We start from the raw sequence: 23,321 nt of genomic DNA on the forward strand, positions 1-23,321 counted from the left end.
TGAGAATAGCTTGATGTAAAAAGTAATGTCACTGATGCTTTCCAGGTAAAAAAGACACAAAAACAAATTCTAAATATTCTAATTATGTCATAGGAGCCAACATGGCAGAGATAAAGTCGGAACTCTTGCAAGATTTACGCGCCTTTTAATTCCATTTGTGTGGCCAGGAAGCAAGCAAGACCGCACAGAAAACATTGCATTGAAAGCAATGTTTTGAAGTTGTATGATTCCCTGAAGTAACAACACATGGGTGGTCAATCGTTAGTGATCGTGAACCTTGCATTTATAATATGTGTGGTTATATTTAGCCTGTGGTTCACTGCGTATCATCCAACATCAGGTTTTGTGTATAAATTAAGTCTTCAGCATGAATTAATCACGAGCCAAATTCACCTGGAGGGATGACCATGTATTTAATGCTATTTGAATTCTGTCAAAACAGACCTCTGGGTACAAGTAGAAACATTTAATACAAAGTAGTCTGTCAGTCTGTCTGTTTCCTCTCAAGGAAGTTTGTCATTTGTCACCAATCTGTGTGGGTTTTCGATAGTTTGTATGCGTCACACACCCACTTTGTTGCATAATTGATCCCCCATTCGTTCAGGAAGTACAGCTTCAGTTAGTAAACAGTGTCATCTTGTGGTGAAAGAAATACCTTTTTTAAACGGGTCTGAAATTCCATCCGTGCCTCTGGTTTCCTGGCTAATTAGATTAAAAAAGTCAGGAACATGTATTATTACATTCCGTGTACTCTTGAGTAAGAGGATTATGATTTGTCCCTTTCTGCCATCTCTTTTCAATGGAGTCCTCTCACAGAGTAAGAGGAAGTAGCTCTAACGGCTCGCAGAGGAAGTTTAACAGACAGGAAACACTGACATTCATTTGCTTGACAATATATTTTAAATAATACACATTTTCTCTCCAGCATCATATAGTATATTTTTAATAGTATGTATTCTATACTAGACTCCTAAAATGTGACTGAATGTCCAAATATGCAAAATAATTAAAACATTCTGCCGACTTTTTGTAATTTCTTGTATCTTTTTGTTGTTGTTGTGGAAAATGTTCCTCTTTTATATTTACATACACTTTTATGACATACAGTTACAGTGTGTGAGTGACACTCAACTCCTGGCTCCACCCACACCCGTGAGCCCCATGTGACCCAGTGTCAGGGTGAGGCTCTGTGTGCACTTGTTTCTGAGGGTTTGACGGCGACACAGGAGCAGAAGGCCAAGGCCTGAACGGAGAGTGTCTGGCAAAATGGACTACCAACAGAAACTGGCTGAAAAATTCACCATCCTCAATGACAGGGGGAATGGGGTGTTAATACGCATGAACTACATTAAGAAGGTGAGGGACAATAGTAAGATGTATCGAGGCAAGTGTGTAAGTGTAACAGAAATAAGGAACTTGACTTTAAACTCATAATCTTACGCTTTGGTCGTGTTCTTATACTATATAGAGATACATCTAAGAGTTAAAAATATATGCTTTTTCAATGCTCAATAATGAGCATTAATTTGTGCATTCATGTCTAAGGTTTGATTCCATAGAACTGTTAAAAGAGGACACGCTGGATTGTACAAATAATAATATACATGTATGTCTTCAATACAAATAATAATGATTGTATGAAGCCAAACATGCTAACGTTCTTTGTCTGTAATGCACATACGTACTAAATAGTCTTGTACATATAAATTTCGAGTTATAACCAAGACTAATTTACAGTATTTAAAAATAAAGACACTCTCCAGGAGCTATACGACTTCCACTGTGATGAAGTAAGGTTAGATCATTGTAACAACGGTGTGCTTAGTTTAAGGCAATACTGTCTTCCAAATGCAACTGAGTTTATTTCCCCAAAGAGGAAGTGCAAACAGGAAGTGAGTCTAAGCTGTCAGTCACCTCAAATTGTTGTTATTCTAAAACTGAATGAATGTGAAACTCTCACATGCATGTGAACAATCAGGTAGAAATCTGAGGAAGTCATTAACTAATGTAGTGACATGCAGGTAGAGACACACGCACATATATGGTAACCCCATTTCAGCATGTATATGCATCTACTGTGTGACAGCATTTATCAGGAGGGGAAGTGGACGAACAGTTTTATTTTGAGCGCAGTGAAGATGTGCTGAGCATGCATGTGTTTTTTTTATTGCAGCAGGCAGACTTCCCTCTTGGGAGCTGCTGCACAGCCTTCTACTATCAGCTTCTCAACAGCCCCACAGGTTCAGTTCAGTGTTCAGTGTTCTGCTCAAGGTGACCTTGAGGGCTGCTGTTGGGGGAGATGGGGGGAGCATTATTACCCCCTCTGTCCACAATCTTCACAGCTGGTCTGATGATTCCTCTTCTGACAAGCTAGCTTTTCTAGCCAATGGCTGGATGCCACTCAAACCGTCAACAAAATAAAAATGATTTAATCCTGACAAGAGAACTCACAGAGCATGCTGGCAGGGTATGGGTATTGTATTGAGTTCCAAAACCTTCGTGTTGGAATATAAAAAAGGTCTGGCGGAGCGTTACAGTGCGATACAAACTGATCACACCCTCACATCTGGATCTGTTCCTAACCCCTGTTACAGATCTGTGCAGACCCCAAGATGCGTCCATCCATCCTGACTGAAAAGGCCTTGGAGCCTGCCATCAAATACATCAACAAGAAATTCCCCAACATTGACTTCAGAGGAAACATTGTAAGTCTGTCAGCAGCCTTTCTTTACTGCTTTCCTTCTGTACAAGGACATGATGAAATATTTTTTGAGGGATCAGTAAACAAATAATTATTGTGTCCACTCTGAAAACATTATGACATGTTTGACAGTTATTTTCTTTGTCAACACAAAACCTCTTATCCCCCTTAAAAATACAAATGTTTCATTATGAAAATGTAAAATGAATCTGACCTTCCAAAACTATATTAACACAACCTCAAGAAGAATATGCAATGTGCTTATCAAGGTTAGTGCATGTTGCAGGGCTACTGTATTGTATATTGCATGATATTGTCACAGTTCAGCTCCACACGCTCCTTTCATTAGTTGTTTTCATCCTGTCTGCCTCACTAACCATAATGTCTTTCCAGATCCTGCTTCCTATCTCGTCAGTCCAACTCCCTTCACCTGTTCTCTCACCTGCCTCTAATCACTCTTACCTCGTTAGTCCCTCATTCCCTTCACCTTGTCCTCATGCCCATCTCACCTGTTGCCCATTCCCTCGTTAGTCTCTGTCTCCTTAGGTCCCCTCACTTGTCCTCTGCCAGATTGTCTTGTGTTTTGCAGCCCACGCCCTCGTGCGTTACATATTGTGATGATATATTTCTTAGTCTTCTGTTCCTGATTGTTCTTTGAGTAAAAATCATTATTTGCACTTCTGTCACTAATTGCCCCGTGACAGATATTGGCTATATGATATGCACATATCTGTCATTGCATCCATTTGTTGTTTATATATTTGTTTCTTTCATGTAAAAATTCGCTTATGGCTGATGGTTTAATCAAATAAGAAGTGAAGCAAATGAATGAAGTCACAGGAAGAGGGACTTCTACTTTTCACACAATGTGTCGCTTCATAATACATGAACACTAATGAAAAGTTCTCTTTTTTGTAAGCAAAATCTGACCTGCATACAGAGACAGAAATCTGAAGTGTTGGCAGCGGCAACAAGCTACTACGACTCTTTCCTGGATGTCATAGAGTTCAGGGTGATGATCTCTTTTTTTTCACATAGCACAACAAGAAAGACACTGAAGCATAACAGAACAAAATAAAATATATAATTATCTCTTTCTTTTGGAAACACAAATGTGGTAATAGAGGACAAAGATGGTGTTTGCAAAAAATCACTGTCTTTCTTTCTCTCTGTTTCCTTCCACTATTTTGTTTTCCAGAATTCATTTACATATAGAGTGGTTTATTCTGAAATAGGGAAATATTTGATTTTATTAGGACAGTTTGCTGACTGTGGCTTAACATTAGCATGTGATGTAGGTCGCAGCCAGGCCAATGCATCATCTTTATCTGGGAAATTGAGAATAACGCAATCATGATGTTATACAAATATGCAAATGTGTTATCATTATTAGGTTACAGGAATCTATGAAAACGTGTTTAGGAAATCACTTTGGAGGCTTCACGTCATTTCAATGTTTTATTATTGTCAGCGTCGTAATCTAGTCCTTCTCTGTCCTTCATTCAGGACCACGTTTATGAGTTGCTGAACACCATAGATGCCTGTCAGTGCTTCTTTGATATTGTAAGTATTTAAGATATATTTATAAAAAAATCAGGGAAAACGCCAAAGTCAAACCCAATACCTGCAGATTTCTGACAAGCTGTCACTCACTCCTCCTCTTTTTATTCATTCTGCCACGATGCTGTTTCCTACTTCCTCCTACCTTCATACGGCAGGTTACGTTTTCTCACCTCACCGCCCACAGCCTCCTCCTGTTCAGTTTGTCAGGTTTTTTAATTATCATAATTAAAGTGGCACCTATTACCTTGTACGTTATGTATATCCTACTGTATATTTCCACGATCCATGTCGCCTGTGAACTGATCCGCACAGCCAATGTTGGCATTCTGAGCACCTCACAATGCTTCGATTTATTATTATATTTCCCTCAGGACAGGACATTTTCCTTAACCATTTGTCATAATCAAAAGTAAAAACTCTTGAATGACCTCTTATTTTTGTAGTCATAACACTTTTATCTGGCTGTAGGATACAATATTTTACAGCCACTTGGAGGATGTGGGTTTTGTATTCAACAAATTTAATTGTATGACTATATTCAAACATTTTCTTAAACCACAGATTAACAATTGTTTATCAGAAAAGACTCCATTCCTGATATATATTAGCTCTACTGTATTTACATTTAACCAAACCTCAGTAATTGAGGAGTTGGGAGTGAGAATGTGTTTCCAAGTGAGACAAGTTTCTGTCATTTCAAAACAACTAACTACACAATTTGTTATTGTATTTCAGGCAATCAACTTCGACTTCACCAAAAACTACTTGGATCTGATCATCACCTACACGTCTGTTATCATAACGCTCTCTCGCATCGATGACAAGAAGGCACTGGTGGGCATGTTCAACTGTGCCCATGAGATGATCAATGGGAGCAGGTGAGGGAACATGAAACTAGATATGAGTTTGCATTTGCAGCTGTCTAGCTCCAACAAACACGGCGCTGAGGCGCTTTATTCAAAGCCAATGTGAATTTCCACATCCATCAACAAAACTTTTTCTCAAATCCTCAGAATTTATTCAGTGTTTTTTTTGACATTTTGAATCAGCCCACTTTGTACATTTATGAATATACTCCAAAAGGATGCTCATGTCAATTTGAGACGTGAGCAGAGAACACAAACACATACTGTACACTTACATATCACATTTAACTTCTCACAGCTACAGAGGGAAGAGTTTCAGCTCTCTATGATTTCAGCCCAAAAAAAACAAAAACTGCAGGAAAACAATGTAATTTATGAAAACCAACACTTACATTATCAGTAAGATCCCTGCAGGTAGTGAGAGCCTGGTACAGTATTAGCAATGCTGTGTCATTATACTGTCCTACTTATTTTCCTTTGACTTTATGAATTGCATACTGTAATGAATCCTGCAGTGACCCCTCCTACCCACGGCTCGGCCAGATGTTTGTGGAGTATGAACATCCTTGGAAGAAGCTAACTGAGGAGTTTGGCCCTCATACAAGGGTACAGTACATTGTAAAGATTTTAAAAGTTTCGAATTGTATTTACTGTTGGCACAATAAAGGAAACCAAACATTATATTTGCACATGCATTCATGTTTAAATGCTAAAAACACACTCCTGTTTTGTCTTGTCACACCACTGCTCATTATGGTGTAAGTGCTGTACTATTTCGCCACCCAGACATTGCACCATACTAAATGTGATTGTTGAACATCGCATTCCTATTATTATTGATTTGTGGCCAGCCTCCATGGGGATATGGTTCCATTCAGTCACAGGAGAATGAGGGAGTTATGATGTTATGATAGGGTCTGAGCTTCAGTCCATCTCAGAGGTGTTAGATGAGGTTACGGTCAAAGTAGTCAATTTGTATGTGGATACTGGACCTTGCAAGTGCTTTATCAACACAATATCCATTTTACAATATTAATACAAATGATTCATCACTTTTCTTTACTCTTTACTTCTTTACTTTCTTTACGCCTTTGTGTAAAAACATGTAAACCTCATCTTTTTTGTTTGATTTGCTGTGAAGTGTTGCTTTCTTTCTCTTTCCTGTCATTGTGCCTCTTCCTCTTTCTCCACCTCCCTCCAGCTTCCTCACTCACTGTTTTCCTTTTCTTCTCCGTCCATCTCCCCAGTCTGTGACGGCGGCGTTGCTGTCTCTGACGATGGTGTACCCACGCAGGAACCTGCCCGCAGAGCAGTGGCGGAGCGCCCAGCTCCTCAGCCTGTTCAGTGCTCCGGCTGCCATGCTGGACCCGGCCTGCTGTGACACTGTGAGTCCGCCCTCCCGTCACCTCTCCTCCTGCATTCATCGCTGACGGAGGAAGGAAGCAAGAGGGAGGGGGGTCGTGTTTAGATTATGCTTTTTTTCCAGTGACATCAGGCACATAAATGAGAAGTGTCACAGCTAAATGATGCAATAACAATGTGTGTGAAACACATGTCCTCCTATTACAGAGCTATCATTTCGAAACTTATTTATTTTATTGTCTTTTGACCTCTCTTGCTCCATATTGAACTTTTATTACTATACATCTCCCATTTTTGCTCAATTGAGTCCTCTGCCATTGCAACTCCTTTGATGTAATGTTATGATCTCGGCTGCCTGTGGCCTCCTCATATAGGAAACACTCATCCAGCCGAGCAAGGGACCTCCAGGCAACATTTTTTCATCAACAGATACATATTTTAATGCAAAAGATGGCCCTCATTTGAAGTCTATGGAGAAAAATACTGTTGATTTTTTTTTGAAGTTATAACCAGAGAAGAGCAGCAATGAAGATGCTGATGGCTACCATGTAGTTTAACTGTAGTCACACTGGACATGTAAGGCTGTTGTGAATGTGTCTTTACTGGAGGTTAATAAGCGTGTTGTTCACCACAGATGGCATGTGAATACCTGTCTATAGAGGTGATGGAGCGGTGGATCATTGGTACGTATACCTCATCCTGATGGATAATTTACTCCTTCTGTTCACTTGATATTTATACTTTATATTTGGTATGACATGAGCACTGTCATATGCTGAACTGCTTGTATCTTACATATTGCTGACTGTGCTCCTGGCAGTGGGTTTCCTGTTGTGCCACAGTAGCCTGAATACAAACCAGGCCTCCCAGGAGCTGTGGAAGATGGCTCTGCGTAGCGGCCTCTACCTCGTCCTCATCAGAGATGAAGTGCTCAACATACACAAGGTTTCTGAAGACCTCTTCGACAGCATTAAAGGGTACGCTGCGCTGCTACATTATGAGAAGTGGTACTTCATATAAGACATTGGCTGCAAGATAGTGCACCCTCACATTTCACACAGTTATCAAATGAATAATGAATTTTATATGCTTCTTAAGTATCATCCTCATATCACTCTCGGACTCTTTAATTGCTCATCCCTTCTTGATGTAAAGAGTTGGCCCATGCTTACATAAGCAGCCTTAACCTACTGATACTTTACAGATATTACTTTTAGGGGGAATTTAAGGGGACATTTTGAGTATATTTCAATGTTTTTGATCGAGGAAATGTAAAAGATAATGACTGAATTACATTTTCACCTCTAGAGTAAAAATAAAGATTAAATGAATAATTGAAAATAACTATATGCCAAAGTTGTGTGGAGAATGTATTACATTGCAATTATTTAGTGTGCAAAGTGTATTTCCCTAAAACTGATAGAAAAAGAGTAACCTAGCAATACATTATCTTAAATTATCCTTCAACAATTATGAATAATTGCAAACAACACATATGGTTAGTAGTAAGTAATAACCTTAGTGCTTTTATACTAGGAGAATAAGACAATGGATTACAATATAGACAAAGGGTTAAAGAGAAAATGTTATGAAGTGGATATAATGTATGGAACTATATCTCATAATATGTACTGATTACATTATAAGACTTAATTGTATTTCCTCACAAGAGTTTCAGAAGACATTGATTCCACTGCAAAAATGAATACGTATACCAAGACAAAGATAACACGTATTAGAAAAAGGATAATATGGCCTAAACGTATTGTTAATTAGCTTCTTATCACATTTGTTTATTTTTTCTTCTCTCAGATATAACAAGCGAGTTGCAGACATCAAGGAATGTCGTGAGCATGTTTTACTCAACAGGTGAGACTTGCAGGAAACTAAACGTTTGTCATTAATACTCATTAATACTCATACTACTTACTTTGAAAAGAGTTGTGGGAACAAATTGTCCATTTCCTGTGTTGTTACCAGTGGAGCTATGCACAGAGAGAGGAGGCAGTTTCTGAGAGGAGCGATGATGGAATTATTTAAAGTTCTGGAGGATGAACCTGGACTTCTGGGACCAAAGGTAGAAGGATACTAACAAGCATAACAGCTATGTTTGAGTTCATTACTGCAAGTTCACTGATGATAAACATTGTCTTTGATCCAGCCTCTCTGGAGAGAACAGTAATCATGACTCTCCCGATCTTAGCTGAGACTGCTAACATTCTTCTTTCTTCTCTGTTCTGTGTGCCAATCAAATCCCCAAGGCCTTGTTCGTGTTTATGGCTCTCTCATTTTCCCGAGACGAGGTCCTGTGGCTCGTCAGACACTCTGAGAATATGCCAAAGATAAAGACAGCCGAGGACTACATCGACAAGTAGGTCATAGTTGCACATGATGTAAACCACTGTGGAGGTCACTCAGCTGGCAGGTTCTCCCAGCTTAATGTCTCTCCACAGTGCAGCAACGTCAGTTTATAGTAGTGCAGTTATCCTAAAGTGTGCACATGAGATTTTACAACGGCTTGTAACACTCTTATTATAAAATGTAATAAAATGTGAATATGTTTGGTGTTAATTTGCCTTTCTGTTTTGTTTCCCAGTCAGATGGCCGAGCTGCTGTTCCACATGGAGAAGTTAAGACGTCTGATGACAAAGTACAAGCATGTTGTTCAACGCTACCACGTCCAGTACCTGGCCCAGTTCGATGCCTTGGTTCTCAATGACACCATACAGGTATCTAGAGATATACATGTACTATACAGTGAAAGTGGCTTGTATAACATTTGGTGCATTTTTCTTTTGCAGGCAGTGTCAAAAAAAAGGGAAAGCCATCAATGTTTTTATGACTGAATGCATCCCTTATTCTTCTTCTACAGCATGAATTGTGAAACTTGTTTCTCTTTTGCAGAACATGTATGTGTGTCCAGAAGAGGAGTCAGTCCTGATGACCTCTTTGGTCTCGACCCTCTCTGCTTTGTCAGTCAAACAAGGTCATTATATGTCATTGCAGCTTGTGGACAGTTTATTATTCTCTATTTTAAACATGAAACATTATATTTTTAATAATGATGGATTTCGTTTTACTCTGCAGTGGAAAACAAAGAGGAGTTTGATTTCAGAGCACTTAGATTAGATTGGTTGAGATTGCAGGTAGGTAGGTTTGTTATATCAAATATTGCACAATGTAAACTTATCACTGTAAAACATGGGGAATGCCACCCTTAGGTGTATTGGTCTTCTGTTTTAGGCCTACACAAGTGTGAACAAGGCCCCTCTTCCAATAAAGGAATACCCCGACTTAGCAAAGGTGATGAACTTGATTCAGTTTCACACCAGGATGGTGGACAGTTTGGAAGAACTTCTGCAGGATACCTCTGAGGTGTCCATACTCGGGTCAGTCTCTTTTCTGTTCTGGGTTTTTCTCTTCTCTTGTCTTCTCTTCTCTGCTCTTCTCTTCTCTTCAATGTCCTCACTGTTTTTTCTCTTGTTTGTTTAACAGTTTCTATCCGCGCGTCTTTGAGAAGATGTTTTGCCAGAGCAGTGAGGAGATGACCATGAAGCGTTACCTCATTGCTTTCCCGCTCGTCTGTTCTCACTTCAGCCACTGTGGACATCCTCTCTGCCCAGAAGAGGTCAGTGTTTAGTCATTTGCGTCCCAAACCATTGTAAGCATCATCTAAGACGCATTGAAGACACTTCTTACACTCTGCACTTCTTACACTTCTTACACTCTCAGTAAGGTTGATTTCCAACACGTCACCAACTGCGTCATCAAAGCAACGTGTGTCAGTTTGAAACGATGGCCAGTTTAGAGACAGGGGACTCAATTTAACTGGAAAAATAGCCCTTTACCTATGTGTGTGTGTGTGTGTCACTTTCATACATGCCTGACTGTGTCCTCTGTCATTGAACAGACAGAATGTCCGCACTCACACATGCTACACTTGTTTGTGTCTCTAGACAGAGATGATGGAGAAGAGGAGTCTGCGCCTGTGTGTGACCTTCCTGGAGCAGATAGCCAAGCAGACCAGCAGTGTTGTGTTAGAGATTTGTGCTGAGCAGTGCAACCTCAATGACCAGGTGAAGCCCATTTCAGGTTTAAAAAAATGATCCAGCGCAGTTTTATATCCAAATATAATCACACGAGTTTCAGCCTGGCGTCAGTGGATTTAGCTGGAGGCAGTTGACATACCTTAAAAAGACAAGATAGATCTAAATCTTGATGAATGCGGTGTTGTTCCTTGAATCCCTTAAGGAAAGTAGGACAAAAGTGTTTACTTCTTGACTGAGTGCTTTCAACATTAATACATTAGTTTGTCTTGGAGCTTAGTTACCTAATATTTGCTCGGCTGAATTCTTCCTCTTTCTGTCTCCCTTCATTCTCCCCTTCCTCTCTCCTTCCCTGCATTCATCCACTTGATAACCAATTAGCTGCAGCCCAAGCACTGTGTCGAGGCCATCAGTGCAGCTCGCCATAGAAAACAAAAGAAGCCGGTGCCAAGGAAAGGAGAAGTCCAGAAAGAGAAACCAGGCGCTGAAAGCGTGAGGAAAGACCGGGCCGTTGTTACCAAGTCAGCTTTCCTTTTTGTTACCCCACTTTTCCACTTATCTCTCTCTATCTAGCTGATTCTTCAATAATTATACTAAATTGGCACATGTTTTAGAAAAGTGAGTGTAATTGATATGTCCCTGATTTTTGGAGAAATGCAGAACTGTCAACACTAGTTCCAGTCAAAGTGCTTTATAAAAACATTTGACAGTGTACCATTTGGCCACAGCTGAAATAGGTCAATTCAGTTCATGGTAGTACAAATATTTTTCATATTGGCTGACATTTCCAAATGATTTCCTTCACCGCATGACACATTTCTTTCCTGAAGTTATCAGGAGGACAGGATTAAAATGCTCTAACCAAGAAGGCAGTGGCGGGCCGTGCATTTTCTACCTAGGCCTTCAATGCCGTCTTACTACAGCTGAACAACCTAATGTAATATATTAGTTCACCAGTGTTCCAGTGCGAGGCTTTTATTGTGAAGGAGCAGATGGAAAAAGATAAAGTTCCCGTGTTTCTTTTGTTATTAAGTAACGTAAAACCCTCAGTTACACTAATTCAGATAATTGTATCGTACATGTATGTGTATATTTATATCATGTATGTGTGTGTATTTATGTATACATGTGTATATATCAGAGAATCGCCGCGGAAGTCATTCACGTAGTCGGAGTGACATTCAAGTAGCTGTGTGCGCCTCCGGGTGATGTTATGAACCCAGACACCAGGGCATTAGATGTTACGACGTGTGTGGCATTTCCACAAGAAGTATAACGTAGAAATAGTGGTTAATTATTCCGTGGCGGATGGCGGAAAATATTTTTCCACCAAGCAAAGTAACGGAGATAAGCCGCGCCCCCTCAACGACGAGTATGACGCGGTTAAACCACAAAAAAGTCAGGCTAATAAACTCAGGTGAGTAAAGTGCTGTCAGTCTGTTTGTGACAGGGTTCACACACAGGCTGACCAATGGATCGCCAGGACTTTTCTAGGACTTTAAACCAAATTTCCATGATTAAACATTTTGTGAAAACTCTGTGTATACATGAAAAAGTGAGAAGATGTAGTATTTAATCTAACAATGAGAATTCCAAAGCATACCGTATATACCGTGTAAATTAACATTTGAATATAACAAATTTGCATTACTTTTCCAAAAATGTTGGGATTTTATTTTTTCTATTACTTTTCCAGGCCTGGAAATAGCCATTTAAAAATTCAATGACTTTTCCAGGTTTTCTATGACCGTACGAACCCTGTTTTGAATAAAGGGTTGAACATTACTGTTTTTTTATCCGATTAATTGAAAAAATAATCAACACATCAATCGATTATCAAAATAATCGTTAGTTGCAGCCCTACATGTATGTATTTATGTACTTATGTGTGTGCATATATATGTATGCATGAATATGTACGTATGAATGTATATATATATGAATGTATATATAAATATATATATATATATATACTTATATGTATGTATGTACATGTATGTATATATGTACTAAGAAGGAATTATTAGTTCTAAACTTTTTTATCCTTAAAGTTGAACCAGTTAAGGTTGACGGGTACTGAATAAAGCTTTTACAAAATAAGAAACAAAAAAAACCGATTTCATGTTGGCATTTTTCACGTTTTGATCATATCCTGTCTGTAGCTACAGTAAGAAAACTCACTAATTTAGTCAGAAGAGTTGTAATTCTGTCTCTCACCCTCCTCTCAGTTGTACCCCCCACTGCCTCAGTTTGGAGATATTTTACAATTATTTAACATGTTTATTACCTTATTTGTCTAAGAAAAGCACATCCATACTACAGTCATTGTCAAAATATTTATTATAGAGACTTCATCCTCCCTTCTCTCTCTTTTTCTCCCACACCTTCTAGCATGGACAAGATGCATCTGATGCTGACGGAGCTCTGCTCCTCCTACGGCTTCTGCAGTGAATTTGTGATCTTCGACCACATCATCGTTCCCACAGAGTTCCTCCTTTCCCACCTGGAGACACGCCTCTCTGAGTATGAGTGGGGATGGGGCCATTAATATGTTTGTCTGAAACAAATGTGGATGATGTGATGAGTCTTGAAAGTGTAAATAACAAGTCTCTGGAGCAACATTTGCAAAACTAAAATATGTTCCCCTATCTTATGTGCAGCAGAGGGATTTCGATTTTTTGTGTGAATGTCACAGCAACTACTGTCAGAAATATGTTAATAGCTAACATGAGCACTCATTTTCATTTTGAAAGGAACACATTGTCATATTGTTTCCTCTGCCAGAGCGTAGATGTGCTGTACAATGATACTCAGTGTTCTAACTTCATTTGGTAATATTTCTTATTCCGCTGACTCTATGTCTAAAAGGATTGCTTGTATGCTCACGTCTGTGCTGCTCAGTAGGCAGAGCAGGTGCTGTCTGTCAAACGTGTTAAACACTACTGACCTAGATGTGCCAGAGCACTGGGAAAAATCCAAAGCATCTCAAGCTGCAATTTTTCCAAATTGTCACTCAATGGTTTACACATTTTGTTTGTCCTCTTGACAATTAGGATTTATTTGGAGCTTGACTCTTTTGAAATTTCACCTCCATCACCATTATGAACACAGCTTTTTGATCTGATTCCTCCGTGTCAGGCTGTGCTGCACCCACTTCAAAAGCTGAGAAGAGATCCATCCTGTTACTCCCTTGCTCTGTGTCACTTCTTCAGTGTTAACTGTTATTTAGATTAGGGACCGGGGCAACCTAATATTTCTGTGTATATGCTCTGCTTAGTCTCCCTGTCTTAGCTGATGATTATCTGCCCTGTCACCCTAATATTAGCACCCTTGAATAAACGGCACACTCGCAGTGATTGGTCGTTCCATTACCAAAATTGTAAATACAGACTTAAGGGAGAAAAAGAGAGCAAATGAATGGCCCTGTACTAAAATAAATAAAATAGCAGGGAAGCCCCGGAGCAGTGGGTGTGCTGACCTGAGTCTAGTACCATTGCTCCATGGATCGTTTAACCCATCTTAAGGCCCCATCTGTCCGCCCTCAGCCCACTGCTGGTTGTAAGTGACGTTGGTTAAACATGTTTCTCTAGGATCATCGTGAGAATGGCCAATTACAACCAGACCACCGAGGAGATAACCCGTCCCTCAGACCTCCTGGCGGGGTTGAGAGCCTATACAGCCAGCCTGTACACCCTCTCCAGCTACATCAATGTGGACATCACTCGGTTGGTGAAGAACGTCCTGCTGCAGCAAACACAGCCGCTGGACTCGCGTGGAGGGCAGACGATTACGACCATCTACACTAACTGGTGTGTGTAATACATATACGTGTGTCAACTGTATGCTGCATGCACAGATACAACGGAGCTTTTGTTAAGTTTGATTTTTCTGCACCTCAGGTTCCTGGAGAGTCTGTTGCGTCAGGCCAGCAACTCCCTCATCGTTCACTCTCCCACGATGCACTGCTTCGTCAACCATGCTACTGACAACGAACCAAGTTTCAGAGCAGAGGAGTTTTCAGATATATCAGGTCGGGCACCAGAACTAAATCATTGCACATGTTGTTCTATCGCCTCTGCCTTTCACAACAAAGAATTCATTGCATGTTACAGTGACAGCATAATGTTAGTCATGTGGGTGTACTTTTTAACATATTCTTTTTTATGAAAATGTTTGCATGACAAGAGCAACAAGCACAAACGAGACGTATTTTGTACCTTCTATTTCCCCTTTCTGCAGACACATGCTTTTACACACACAAAATAACCTGTCCTCTAAGGTTTAATGATCACCGGTCCACAGAATATATGATTCACTCTTCAGATCTCATTCACTCCTGACACCTCATGCAGAGTCTTATTGCTCAAGAGGATGTGGAGCTTGTTATTGTGGTGGTGTGTTTTTCTTCATGCTGCCTTTCATGCAGTTTATTCTGCCACTGCCTGACTTATGTAAAGTTCAGTTTTGCTTCTGATCTCCCCCGCTCCTTCCTCCTTGCATCGTAACTATTCCAGCATCACTTGTCTCTTTACCACTCAGCCTTCTTTTGTGCCTACACGCTGCCTCGTTGGAGGAGTGGATCTCCGGCTGTATTAATATCTACTCCACAACAGACCTTGGCTCATATAAACACAATAGAGATGCATACATAAGGCACATTACCTTGGAGACCATTGCACTCCAATAGATGCCCCCGTGCAATGTCATCATCATTGTCTATATTTACTCCATTGTGAGGTATCTGTGTGCCTCTTACTGACTCATTAACCACCTCCAATTTTAACCACACACATCCTTATCCATCCATATTCAGGCAGAGATGTTGAGCTGAGTGAAAGGTCTAATCGCTGCAGTTGTCTCTCTCTCATTGATACAGCTACACTCAAACATCTAAACTTTTAGATTTGTGTCCCTTGTAGGGTCAAGCTTTCTATTAGACTCATGTAAAAACACCACACTTATAGCAAGCACACATCTCCGCTTGAGCATGTTTCTTTTGTGAGTTTTTGTAAAAACGTCAATTCAACCTTCTGTTGATCCCTCATCTCCCTCCAATTATAATTCTTGAATTATTCATATCATCTTCTGAGCAGAGTTGCAGGCCCTGGCGGAGCTACTTGGTCCATATGGCCTGAAGTTTCTGAGTGAGAACCTGATGTGGCACATCACCTCTCAAGTCAGTGAGCTGAAGGTACAGTATGATGCAATGAGCTGGTTTCAAGGCCCGAGATCAGTGCAATTACCTGGGTAACTCTGATTTGAGTATGACTGGTATTTTATTAATTTACCTTACATATCTTTTCATTGACCCTACATAACACTTCACATATGCAGATAGGCTACTGCACAACATGCACAATTCTATGATTTAAAGGCACCTTCATTTCACCAAATCGGATTAATCACAGGAGATCTATAAAAGCTGAGAGTGTAGCCACCTATTAGCTATTATTTTCTCAATCATGATATGATTTAGCTACTCGTTTGGTTATGTTGAATATCAAACACATCTTTGAAAATGTTAAATATTTATTTTTTAATCACAGATAACAGAAAAATAAATGAGTAAACTTCAGTTTAGCCCAAACTAGTCCCATCTTTCTGACTAGCTAGCCTTTACTTGCTTCTCGAGTGTACAAATGTCCAAGACAGACTTTTATAATATGTTGTAAATGTCTTAATACATCATGGTATAATATTGTATTAAGTGTAAACAATCTCTGTCAAAAAGTCAGATTTAGGTCTTAACTCAATTTTGATCTGTTTTCCTAGAAAAACATAAATGTTCCTTTCAAAATATATAAAATGTAATTATAATGTATGAAATAACAACTTTCACAATTCCTCATGTGTCAGCATGAAGATGCTTGAGCTTCAAAGCTACTTGTATCTTGTCCAACCTGTGTATCTCGTTTGCTCCTGTGCTGTGTCAGGCTGCACACTTCCACACTGAAGTGAGGAGCTCTGAACTTACTGAGAGACAGATATGTCTCAGCCATGACCTCTCCAACAAAACTCCCACCTGAAGGTGGTTTTATCACTTATCTCGCTTCCTTCTCTTCCGTCAGAAACTAGTGATTGAGAATATGGACGTCCTGGTACAGATGAGGAACAACTTTGATAAGCCTGAGGAAATGGCACATCTTAAAAAGAGGCTTTCAGGTAAGAAGGAAAGAAGGAATGAAAAAGAAAGAGGAGTACTCATGTTGAATCACTCTCAGCAGAAGTCCTTATTATTTCAATACTGACTGACATACCGATAATTACCTTCGGCAGATCAGCAATCTTTTGAACGTCACTTATTTAAGTCAAGCTAGAAGTGAGAACTACCATGAGCACTTTCAGGTGCGCCAAAAATGCAAGGTGAAGAAATTGACTAAATAAGTAAAAAATAAGGTGATAGAGAAGAAGAAATATATTCTATTCAGTGTCTTTATATAAAGCCTTATGACATATTTGATGATGCTATGAGTCATTGAATTTCCAAAGAGGGAAAGTGCTCACAAACTATCTTCTGACATTTCTTATAGTACAATATTTGTATTACATCATTCCAATGTGTGAGTATGCTGAAGAAGGCAGAGTAGGAAACATCTCTGTGTTATGAACTGTTGGTCATCATTTTAAAAATAAAGTGAAAGTGCAAATAACCAAGTTAGCTGTAAGATACTTTTCAGATACCTCTGATCTGTTTCATATGCACCTCCTTAGGTGGAGAGAACGTTCTGAAGAGGATGACCATCATCGGGGTGATCCTGTCCTTCAGATCGATGGCACAGGAATGTCTGAAAGATGTAATGTACAATGTTATTATGATAATATAAAACTCTTAGATCGCAGAATCTGTTTCTTATGGAGTGTCGGTACAATTGGCAAGAAGATCTGAGAGTTCATTCTTGACCTTGGGAATTGTGGTTTAACATTTGTGTCTCAAGGTTCACTTCCTTACTTTTCTGGAGCTTTCAACTACATCATACATTCCTCTTCAGTAGTTGGAGTTATTTAAGTTTTTATACAAATGTTTTTCTGTCGACCACATGTTTTCATGTGACTGAAGTTTCATACCTCGGTCATGTGATGAGAAATGAGCAAACTATGATGGTGCAGTTGAAAGCTCTGGAAAATAAGTATGTTTTTTTAAATTCTTATCCATTCATCAATTATGAAACCAGTTTTACTCTATTTTGAGAAAAAAGGGTAAAAACTGTTTAAAAAAAGAAAAAGAAAAACATAAAACATCACGAGTGAATTAAAGCTCCATGCACTGCATCTCTTACAAAGCTGGAAGACCTCGTAGCTTTAGTATGAAGCTCTTTACTTCATCATGTGTGATCTCAGTTGTATCGTGACATATAATCCTGTCATATAGATCCTGAATAAGCATTGTCCAAATCTGATTGGGCCCATCGATTGCCTGATCGACTGCCTGTCTCCTGAAACTGACATCAAGGTAAAACACAACTTGTACACCACTTAATGACAGCTGTCAACCATATGTTGAGATCCCACAGAGCACTCAAAGTGCACAAATCTGGGTTTCACTTGAATCCACCCATTACAGTAGATCTGAGAGGACCTTTTTTTCCTATTCTCTAGTAGCCAAACCAAATTAGATTATTTATCTCCCTCTGGAGCTATCTGTGTGACTGTGACTCATGAACTCCCCTTCCCTTACTTCTGTCTGGCCTTTGATTGAGAGGCATGACAGCCGTGGCACAGGATAACCCCAAAGACGTCAGCAGCACCCTCGTGCCTCCGTGAGAGAGACTCCGATTGCCTCTGCAGTCAAAACCACATCAGTGGAAACATTCTGCCCAGACAGGCCAACCAGGCATGCAACACAGACATAGAGATTAAAAAAAACTGTGTCACGACAAAGCAAAAACCACTGCTGATATAGTGTCATGGCATCTACAAGTATGTCACTTTTGTGGCTGCTACACAAAATGCAAAGTACACACCATAGTGTGGTGTTTATCAGCAACTAAATGCAGCCAAATGGTAAAAGTTTAAATGGTGAATCAAATTTAAATCATACTTTCAAGCAGAAGTTTTAAACGTCCTATTTTTGCTGCACTTTCAATTGACGCTTTATGACTTCACAGGTGACTCTGAGCGTTTTTGAGCTGGCTTCAGCTGCAGGGTTCACGTGCGATATCGATCCCGCCCTTGTTGCAGCGATCAGCAATATGCAGACAGGTAACACTCAAACTATCAGTGCTACTTCTGGAGACAGCTTGATCTCTTGAACGGCTTTGTCATTCACGATAAAGAGTGTTCTTTAAATTTCTTCATATTTTCTTTGAAAAACCTGCAGACAACACATCAGTTGATGAGGAGTACAAGCTGTCGTGTTTGCTGCTGGTCTACGTCGGCGTGTCCCTGCCTACACTGGCCCTGGACCCCAACTCTTCCTACAGCCGAGAGCGTGGAGGTGCATACACATTCATTCATTTTCAGCTGCCACAAACTGCTTGCCAGATCTCAACCAAATACTAATCGTTACCACTTCCAGTTATTACTGACCAGCCGATGATAGAGTATACAAAGGTACTCCACCCTCAAACATTAGCCTTAATAGCATCTCTGTGCATCATACTTTCCATTTCGACTGACGTGGTCCTCCGCAAACTACGTCTGTTCATGAGAAACACGTTTCTGTTGAGGGACTTTTGTTGACAGATAAGTTCAGCTGACGTGCATCAATACAGTTACTCTTGGCATGTGGCCCCGCTTACCCTAAGCGCTTGGCTCAGAGCCTGGAGAGCAACATTAAGGAATACAAATTGCCAAGATTTCTATCAAAGCACAGGGTGGCGTTTGTCTCAGATTATTTTCTTTGTCTCTATTTTCCATTGGCTTGTTGGAAATAGATATACCCTGTGAGCCAGAGGAACTACGCTCAGTGTACTTCCTCTTAAGTGTTACGGATCATCGAGTTAATTTTGCTAATTGTGGGGTCATGAAGCTATCTTCTCTGTGGCCGAGGTTACAGGATATGCTACTCTGTTTTTTTCGTCAGTGTTGATTTCTTTGTTTTTATTTCCCAAGGCCACAACAACAACACCCACTGTTTAGCTACGGCCATAAACCAGCTGGCTGCTGCCATGTTCACCGTTCAGAACAAGAACATAGAGCAGCACCTCAAAGAGTTTCTGCTGGTGAGTGGCAAGCATTTTGTTTTTCTTTATACATTTCTTGCTTTTCAAATTGAGAATTGAAAGGGAAAAATAAATTGTTCTCTGCATAGATTTCGGATTTCGGATATTCTTTCAATTTCTGCTTTTTGATACTTCCACGCCTTATTTAAGATGAAGCCGGCTGGAGTGTTGGTTATCCTGTTACAAGCTGAACCGTGGTAGTAAATCAGATCATCTAAATTCTGCGATACACAATTGTCTTTTATATTTCCCATAATATTCTGCTTCAGGCCTATAAGAAAACCCACTCAGGAATGACAATTACTTTGATAGAACAGTGATCAACCTGCAGCCTGTAATAAAGGGTCTGAAGTATCAAACACGATTTGGAATAAGGTCGAGGAGCACAGACTTAATAACATTTTCACAGAAAAAGCAGATAATCACGCCATCGTGCAAAGAATCTTAGAAAAGCCTTAAATGTGACAGGAATATGGCGAGGGATAAATGGTTTCTTAGGCACAATACACCACGACTATGAAAATATTTCAGTTTCAGAGCTTTCTCAAGACACTGCCAACCTTTGCCCCAGCGGAGGTTTAGGTCGAGTCCAACAGTGTAAAAACGTTCCAGTTGTTTGATCTCCCTCTTTTTTAACTTTGTGTTATTCCACAGCTGTCCTCCTCCACTCTGCTTCAGTTGGGACAAAACGTGGAAAGAATGGAGATCAAAAACCGAGAGTCCATCTATCTGCTCCTACACATGGTGAGCACATGGTGTGGTCAGTAGAATGCTAATCATGTATTTTCAAATTTACAATAAGACTGAGGTGGTTTTATAAATTGTCTTATGTCTAACACTTTTTATGTGTACATTAAGCCATGCCTTTTATAATAGCTTTATGCTTTATCTTTAAAGCATAAATAAATAAATTATAATCAATAAAGTCATTAAGGACATTTTATAATCCCTCTTAAGAATTTTTAATGAATAGAGTTTTTTCAAGACCACATACATCTCAGCCCACACTAATGTACAGTACATGCAGAATAAATTAATCAACCACCTTTATCAATTCCTCAACATATATCATAGTATTTATGTGCTATAGGTGGTAAACAATGTGTTTTTTTGTATTGTCAACAAATCCCATGAAAGTACCAGCAAATATTGTCTGTGTTTTCCTCAGTGTGATAATCCTCAATTTAGATTAAAAAAACACATCAGTGAGCCATGCTGCTCCACTGGGAGACATGTTCCTTCACTATGTTGAACACGGGCGCTGGAGTTTGAGTCATTCCCACGTACAACATCCTTCCTTGATATTCACCAGCACTCCAAATGTGTATTATTACCTCATCGGTGAAAATATTCCTCTTAAAGTTGACATCTTCAGTAGAAGTTAATGGCCTCGGAGCAGACATATTTTGGTCTTTCAAGGGGATTTGTTAATAAGAATAAAAATATGGAGAAACTCAAGATTTAACACTTTTAACCCTAATCCACTCAGATTGTGCAGGAGTCTCCTTTCTTGAGCCAAGACATGCTGGAGCGCTGCTTCCCGTATGTCCTGCTCCGAAACGCCTACAGAGAGGTGTACCGGAACTTCATCGTCACTCTCGGCTGAAGACTGTTCAATACTTCTAATGTAACATTTATTTATCCAAGGTACTATTTTAATGTGCATGTTTTGTTTTCATTATCGTTAAGTCTCTTATTCACATGATCTGCTTTTTCCTGGCCTTAGATATATTGTTGGATATAATTTTTTCTTAACTTCTTTCATGATGTTTATCTGTAAGTGTTATAATGTAGAATCCTGACAGCTGTAGTTCTACTAAAACCAGCTTGATTTAGTCAAATGCAAATCTGGCAGTGGCGGGCCGTCAGGGCCAGCAAGGCCTTCTCTGCTGGCCTAAACATCATCAGAATATATATTTTTTTCTAAATATATTTGCCCACAAATATGTATTCACTTATTTCCCAGAGTAAGAGTTTTTCTCTTAATTTCATAGCGTTCCTCTTGGTTGCGCTGCTGCCAGCGCCAGGTTGAGATTTGGAGGGCTGGTCTTTATCTTAGATCTTTTATCCAATCATATTCAGCCATCGTGTGTTGCCAGGGGGCTAACATCTGCCCTTAGGCCTTCAGAATCAACATTGCGGGCGCTGGTAGCTTCAAGTGAATGGGAATGACGATGTTGTGTCAACCAATCAGCTTTAGAGTTGGCTCCTCTAGGCCTTCTAGAAGGCCCCGGAACCGGCACAGGAGCAGCTAGCAGGCGTAGTGCTGCACGTCTTTTGATTGGATTACCAATATTGAGAGGCGGGTCCTATGGGCAGGTATATGCAGAACCTCAGAACTAGGAAACTGAATTTGATAAAGGAATTAATTCGCGTACTACTAAGCTGTTTGTTCAACCCACAATGGCGGAAGGAGGAGAAGATATCGATTTGGTCGAGGATATAATTATAAGGCCATTCTCAACGAACTTTAAGACCGACGCCGACGCTACAAAGCCCGTCACAGGCGGGACAGGGGTTCGTTCGCCCCTTTCAAAGTTCCAACTACGAGCGCTACCGATGGCTCAGGCTCCGAGAAGCTCTGCACACCGGACTGATGGGGATGCCTGTTGCAAGTGATCGATTTGGTGTTGGGAGCCACACTGGCTTTGCAAACTTGAGTTGTCTAACCGAGGCAGCAACGAGACACTAGAGTACGACTCGGCACCTACAAGCATCGGTGCTTTGACAACTTTTGGGGACACGGAGCGGATCTACAGATCAACGAACAAGCGGCAACGTAGCTGCACAATGAACAGGTGAAGAACAAGAGGGACATATTGAAAAGACTCATTAATTGTGTCATGTGTTTGGGTAAACAGGAACTTTCATCTTCATCATATTTATATCGATGTATGTGTGTATAAATACACACACATACATCGATAGAAATATACATATACATGTACGATACGATTCTCTGAATTCTCAGTGTAACTGAGGGTTTTACGTTACTTAATAACACAAGAAACACGACAACTTTATCTTTTTCCGTCTGCTCCTTCACAATAAAAGCCCCGCACCGGAACACTGGTGAACTAATATCTTACATTAGGTTGTTCAGCTGTAGTAAGACGGCATTGAAGGCCTAGATAGAAAATGCACGGCCCGCCACTGAAATCTGGTATACTCTGTATAACGTACCATGCATGTCAGAGCCATGATATAAAGAGAACATGTTCCAAGAATGTAACAACATATATTCAGATTTATATAGATCCTTGTATCCTTGTAATAGTTAGTGTATAACGTTTTTTTCCTTACACATTTTACAATAAAGAGGATAATAATATACTATTTGTTTTCTTTCTGGTCTATTTACAACAAGTGGGCTTGTCTATTTGAGGTCTGTCTTCCACCCCCAATATCCTCCCACTTTTTCATATCTCAGTCATATTCCCTCTACGATTTAAATGACGCACTCTGGTTTTGTGGCTAATTTTAGACGCCACTTCTTTGATTTGATTTCACAACCAGCACTTTTATTCTTTTCTTCCTCTTTCCTGCATCTCCTTCTCAACCGATTTTGGAGCTACAGTATATCCGTTTGTTTGCCACGTTGGACATCTGGATGTTCACGTCT

The 23,321-nt window shown here is 39.9% G+C and overlaps 1 protein-coding gene across 1 annotated transcript; it reads left to right on the forward strand.

Annotated features, from left to right (window-relative positions):
• The first annotated feature begins 1,236 nt into the window (after positions 1-1,236).
• nckap1l (NCK associated protein 1 like) lies at positions 1,237-23,030 on the forward strand. Its single transcript, XM_056436799.1, has 31 exons — positions 1,237-1,356; positions 2,595-2,705; positions 3,621-3,713; positions 4,208-4,264; positions 5,000-5,142; positions 5,646-5,736; positions 6,378-6,515; positions 7,127-7,175; positions 7,313-7,469; positions 8,305-8,361; positions 8,473-8,569; positions 8,754-8,863; positions 9,089-9,221; positions 9,397-9,478; positions 9,580-9,638; positions 9,736-9,881; positions 9,988-10,120; positions 10,449-10,568; positions 10,920-11,059; positions 12,930-13,061; positions 14,129-14,347; positions 14,438-14,568; positions 15,632-15,729; positions 16,607-16,700; positions 17,250-17,332; positions 17,908-17,988; positions 18,644-18,737; positions 18,856-18,972; positions 19,590-19,699; positions 20,354-20,443; positions 21,189-23,030. The coding sequence occupies exons 1-31, from the start codon at positions 1,267-1,269 to the stop codon at positions 21,303-21,305; spliced, it is 3,372 nt and encodes a 1,123-aa protein (XP_056292774.1). The 5' UTR covers positions 1,237-1,266; the 3' UTR covers positions 21,306-23,030.
• Positions 23,031-23,321: the final 291 nt, after the last annotated feature.

The sequence above is a fragment of the Pseudoliparis swirei genome, chromosome 18 (genome assembly GCF_029220125.1).
Source record: "Pseudoliparis swirei isolate HS2019 ecotype Mariana Trench chromosome 18, NWPU_hadal_v1, whole genome shotgun sequence".
Classification (NCBI taxonomy): Eukaryota; Metazoa; Chordata; class Actinopteri; order Perciformes; family Liparidae; genus Pseudoliparis; species Pseudoliparis swirei.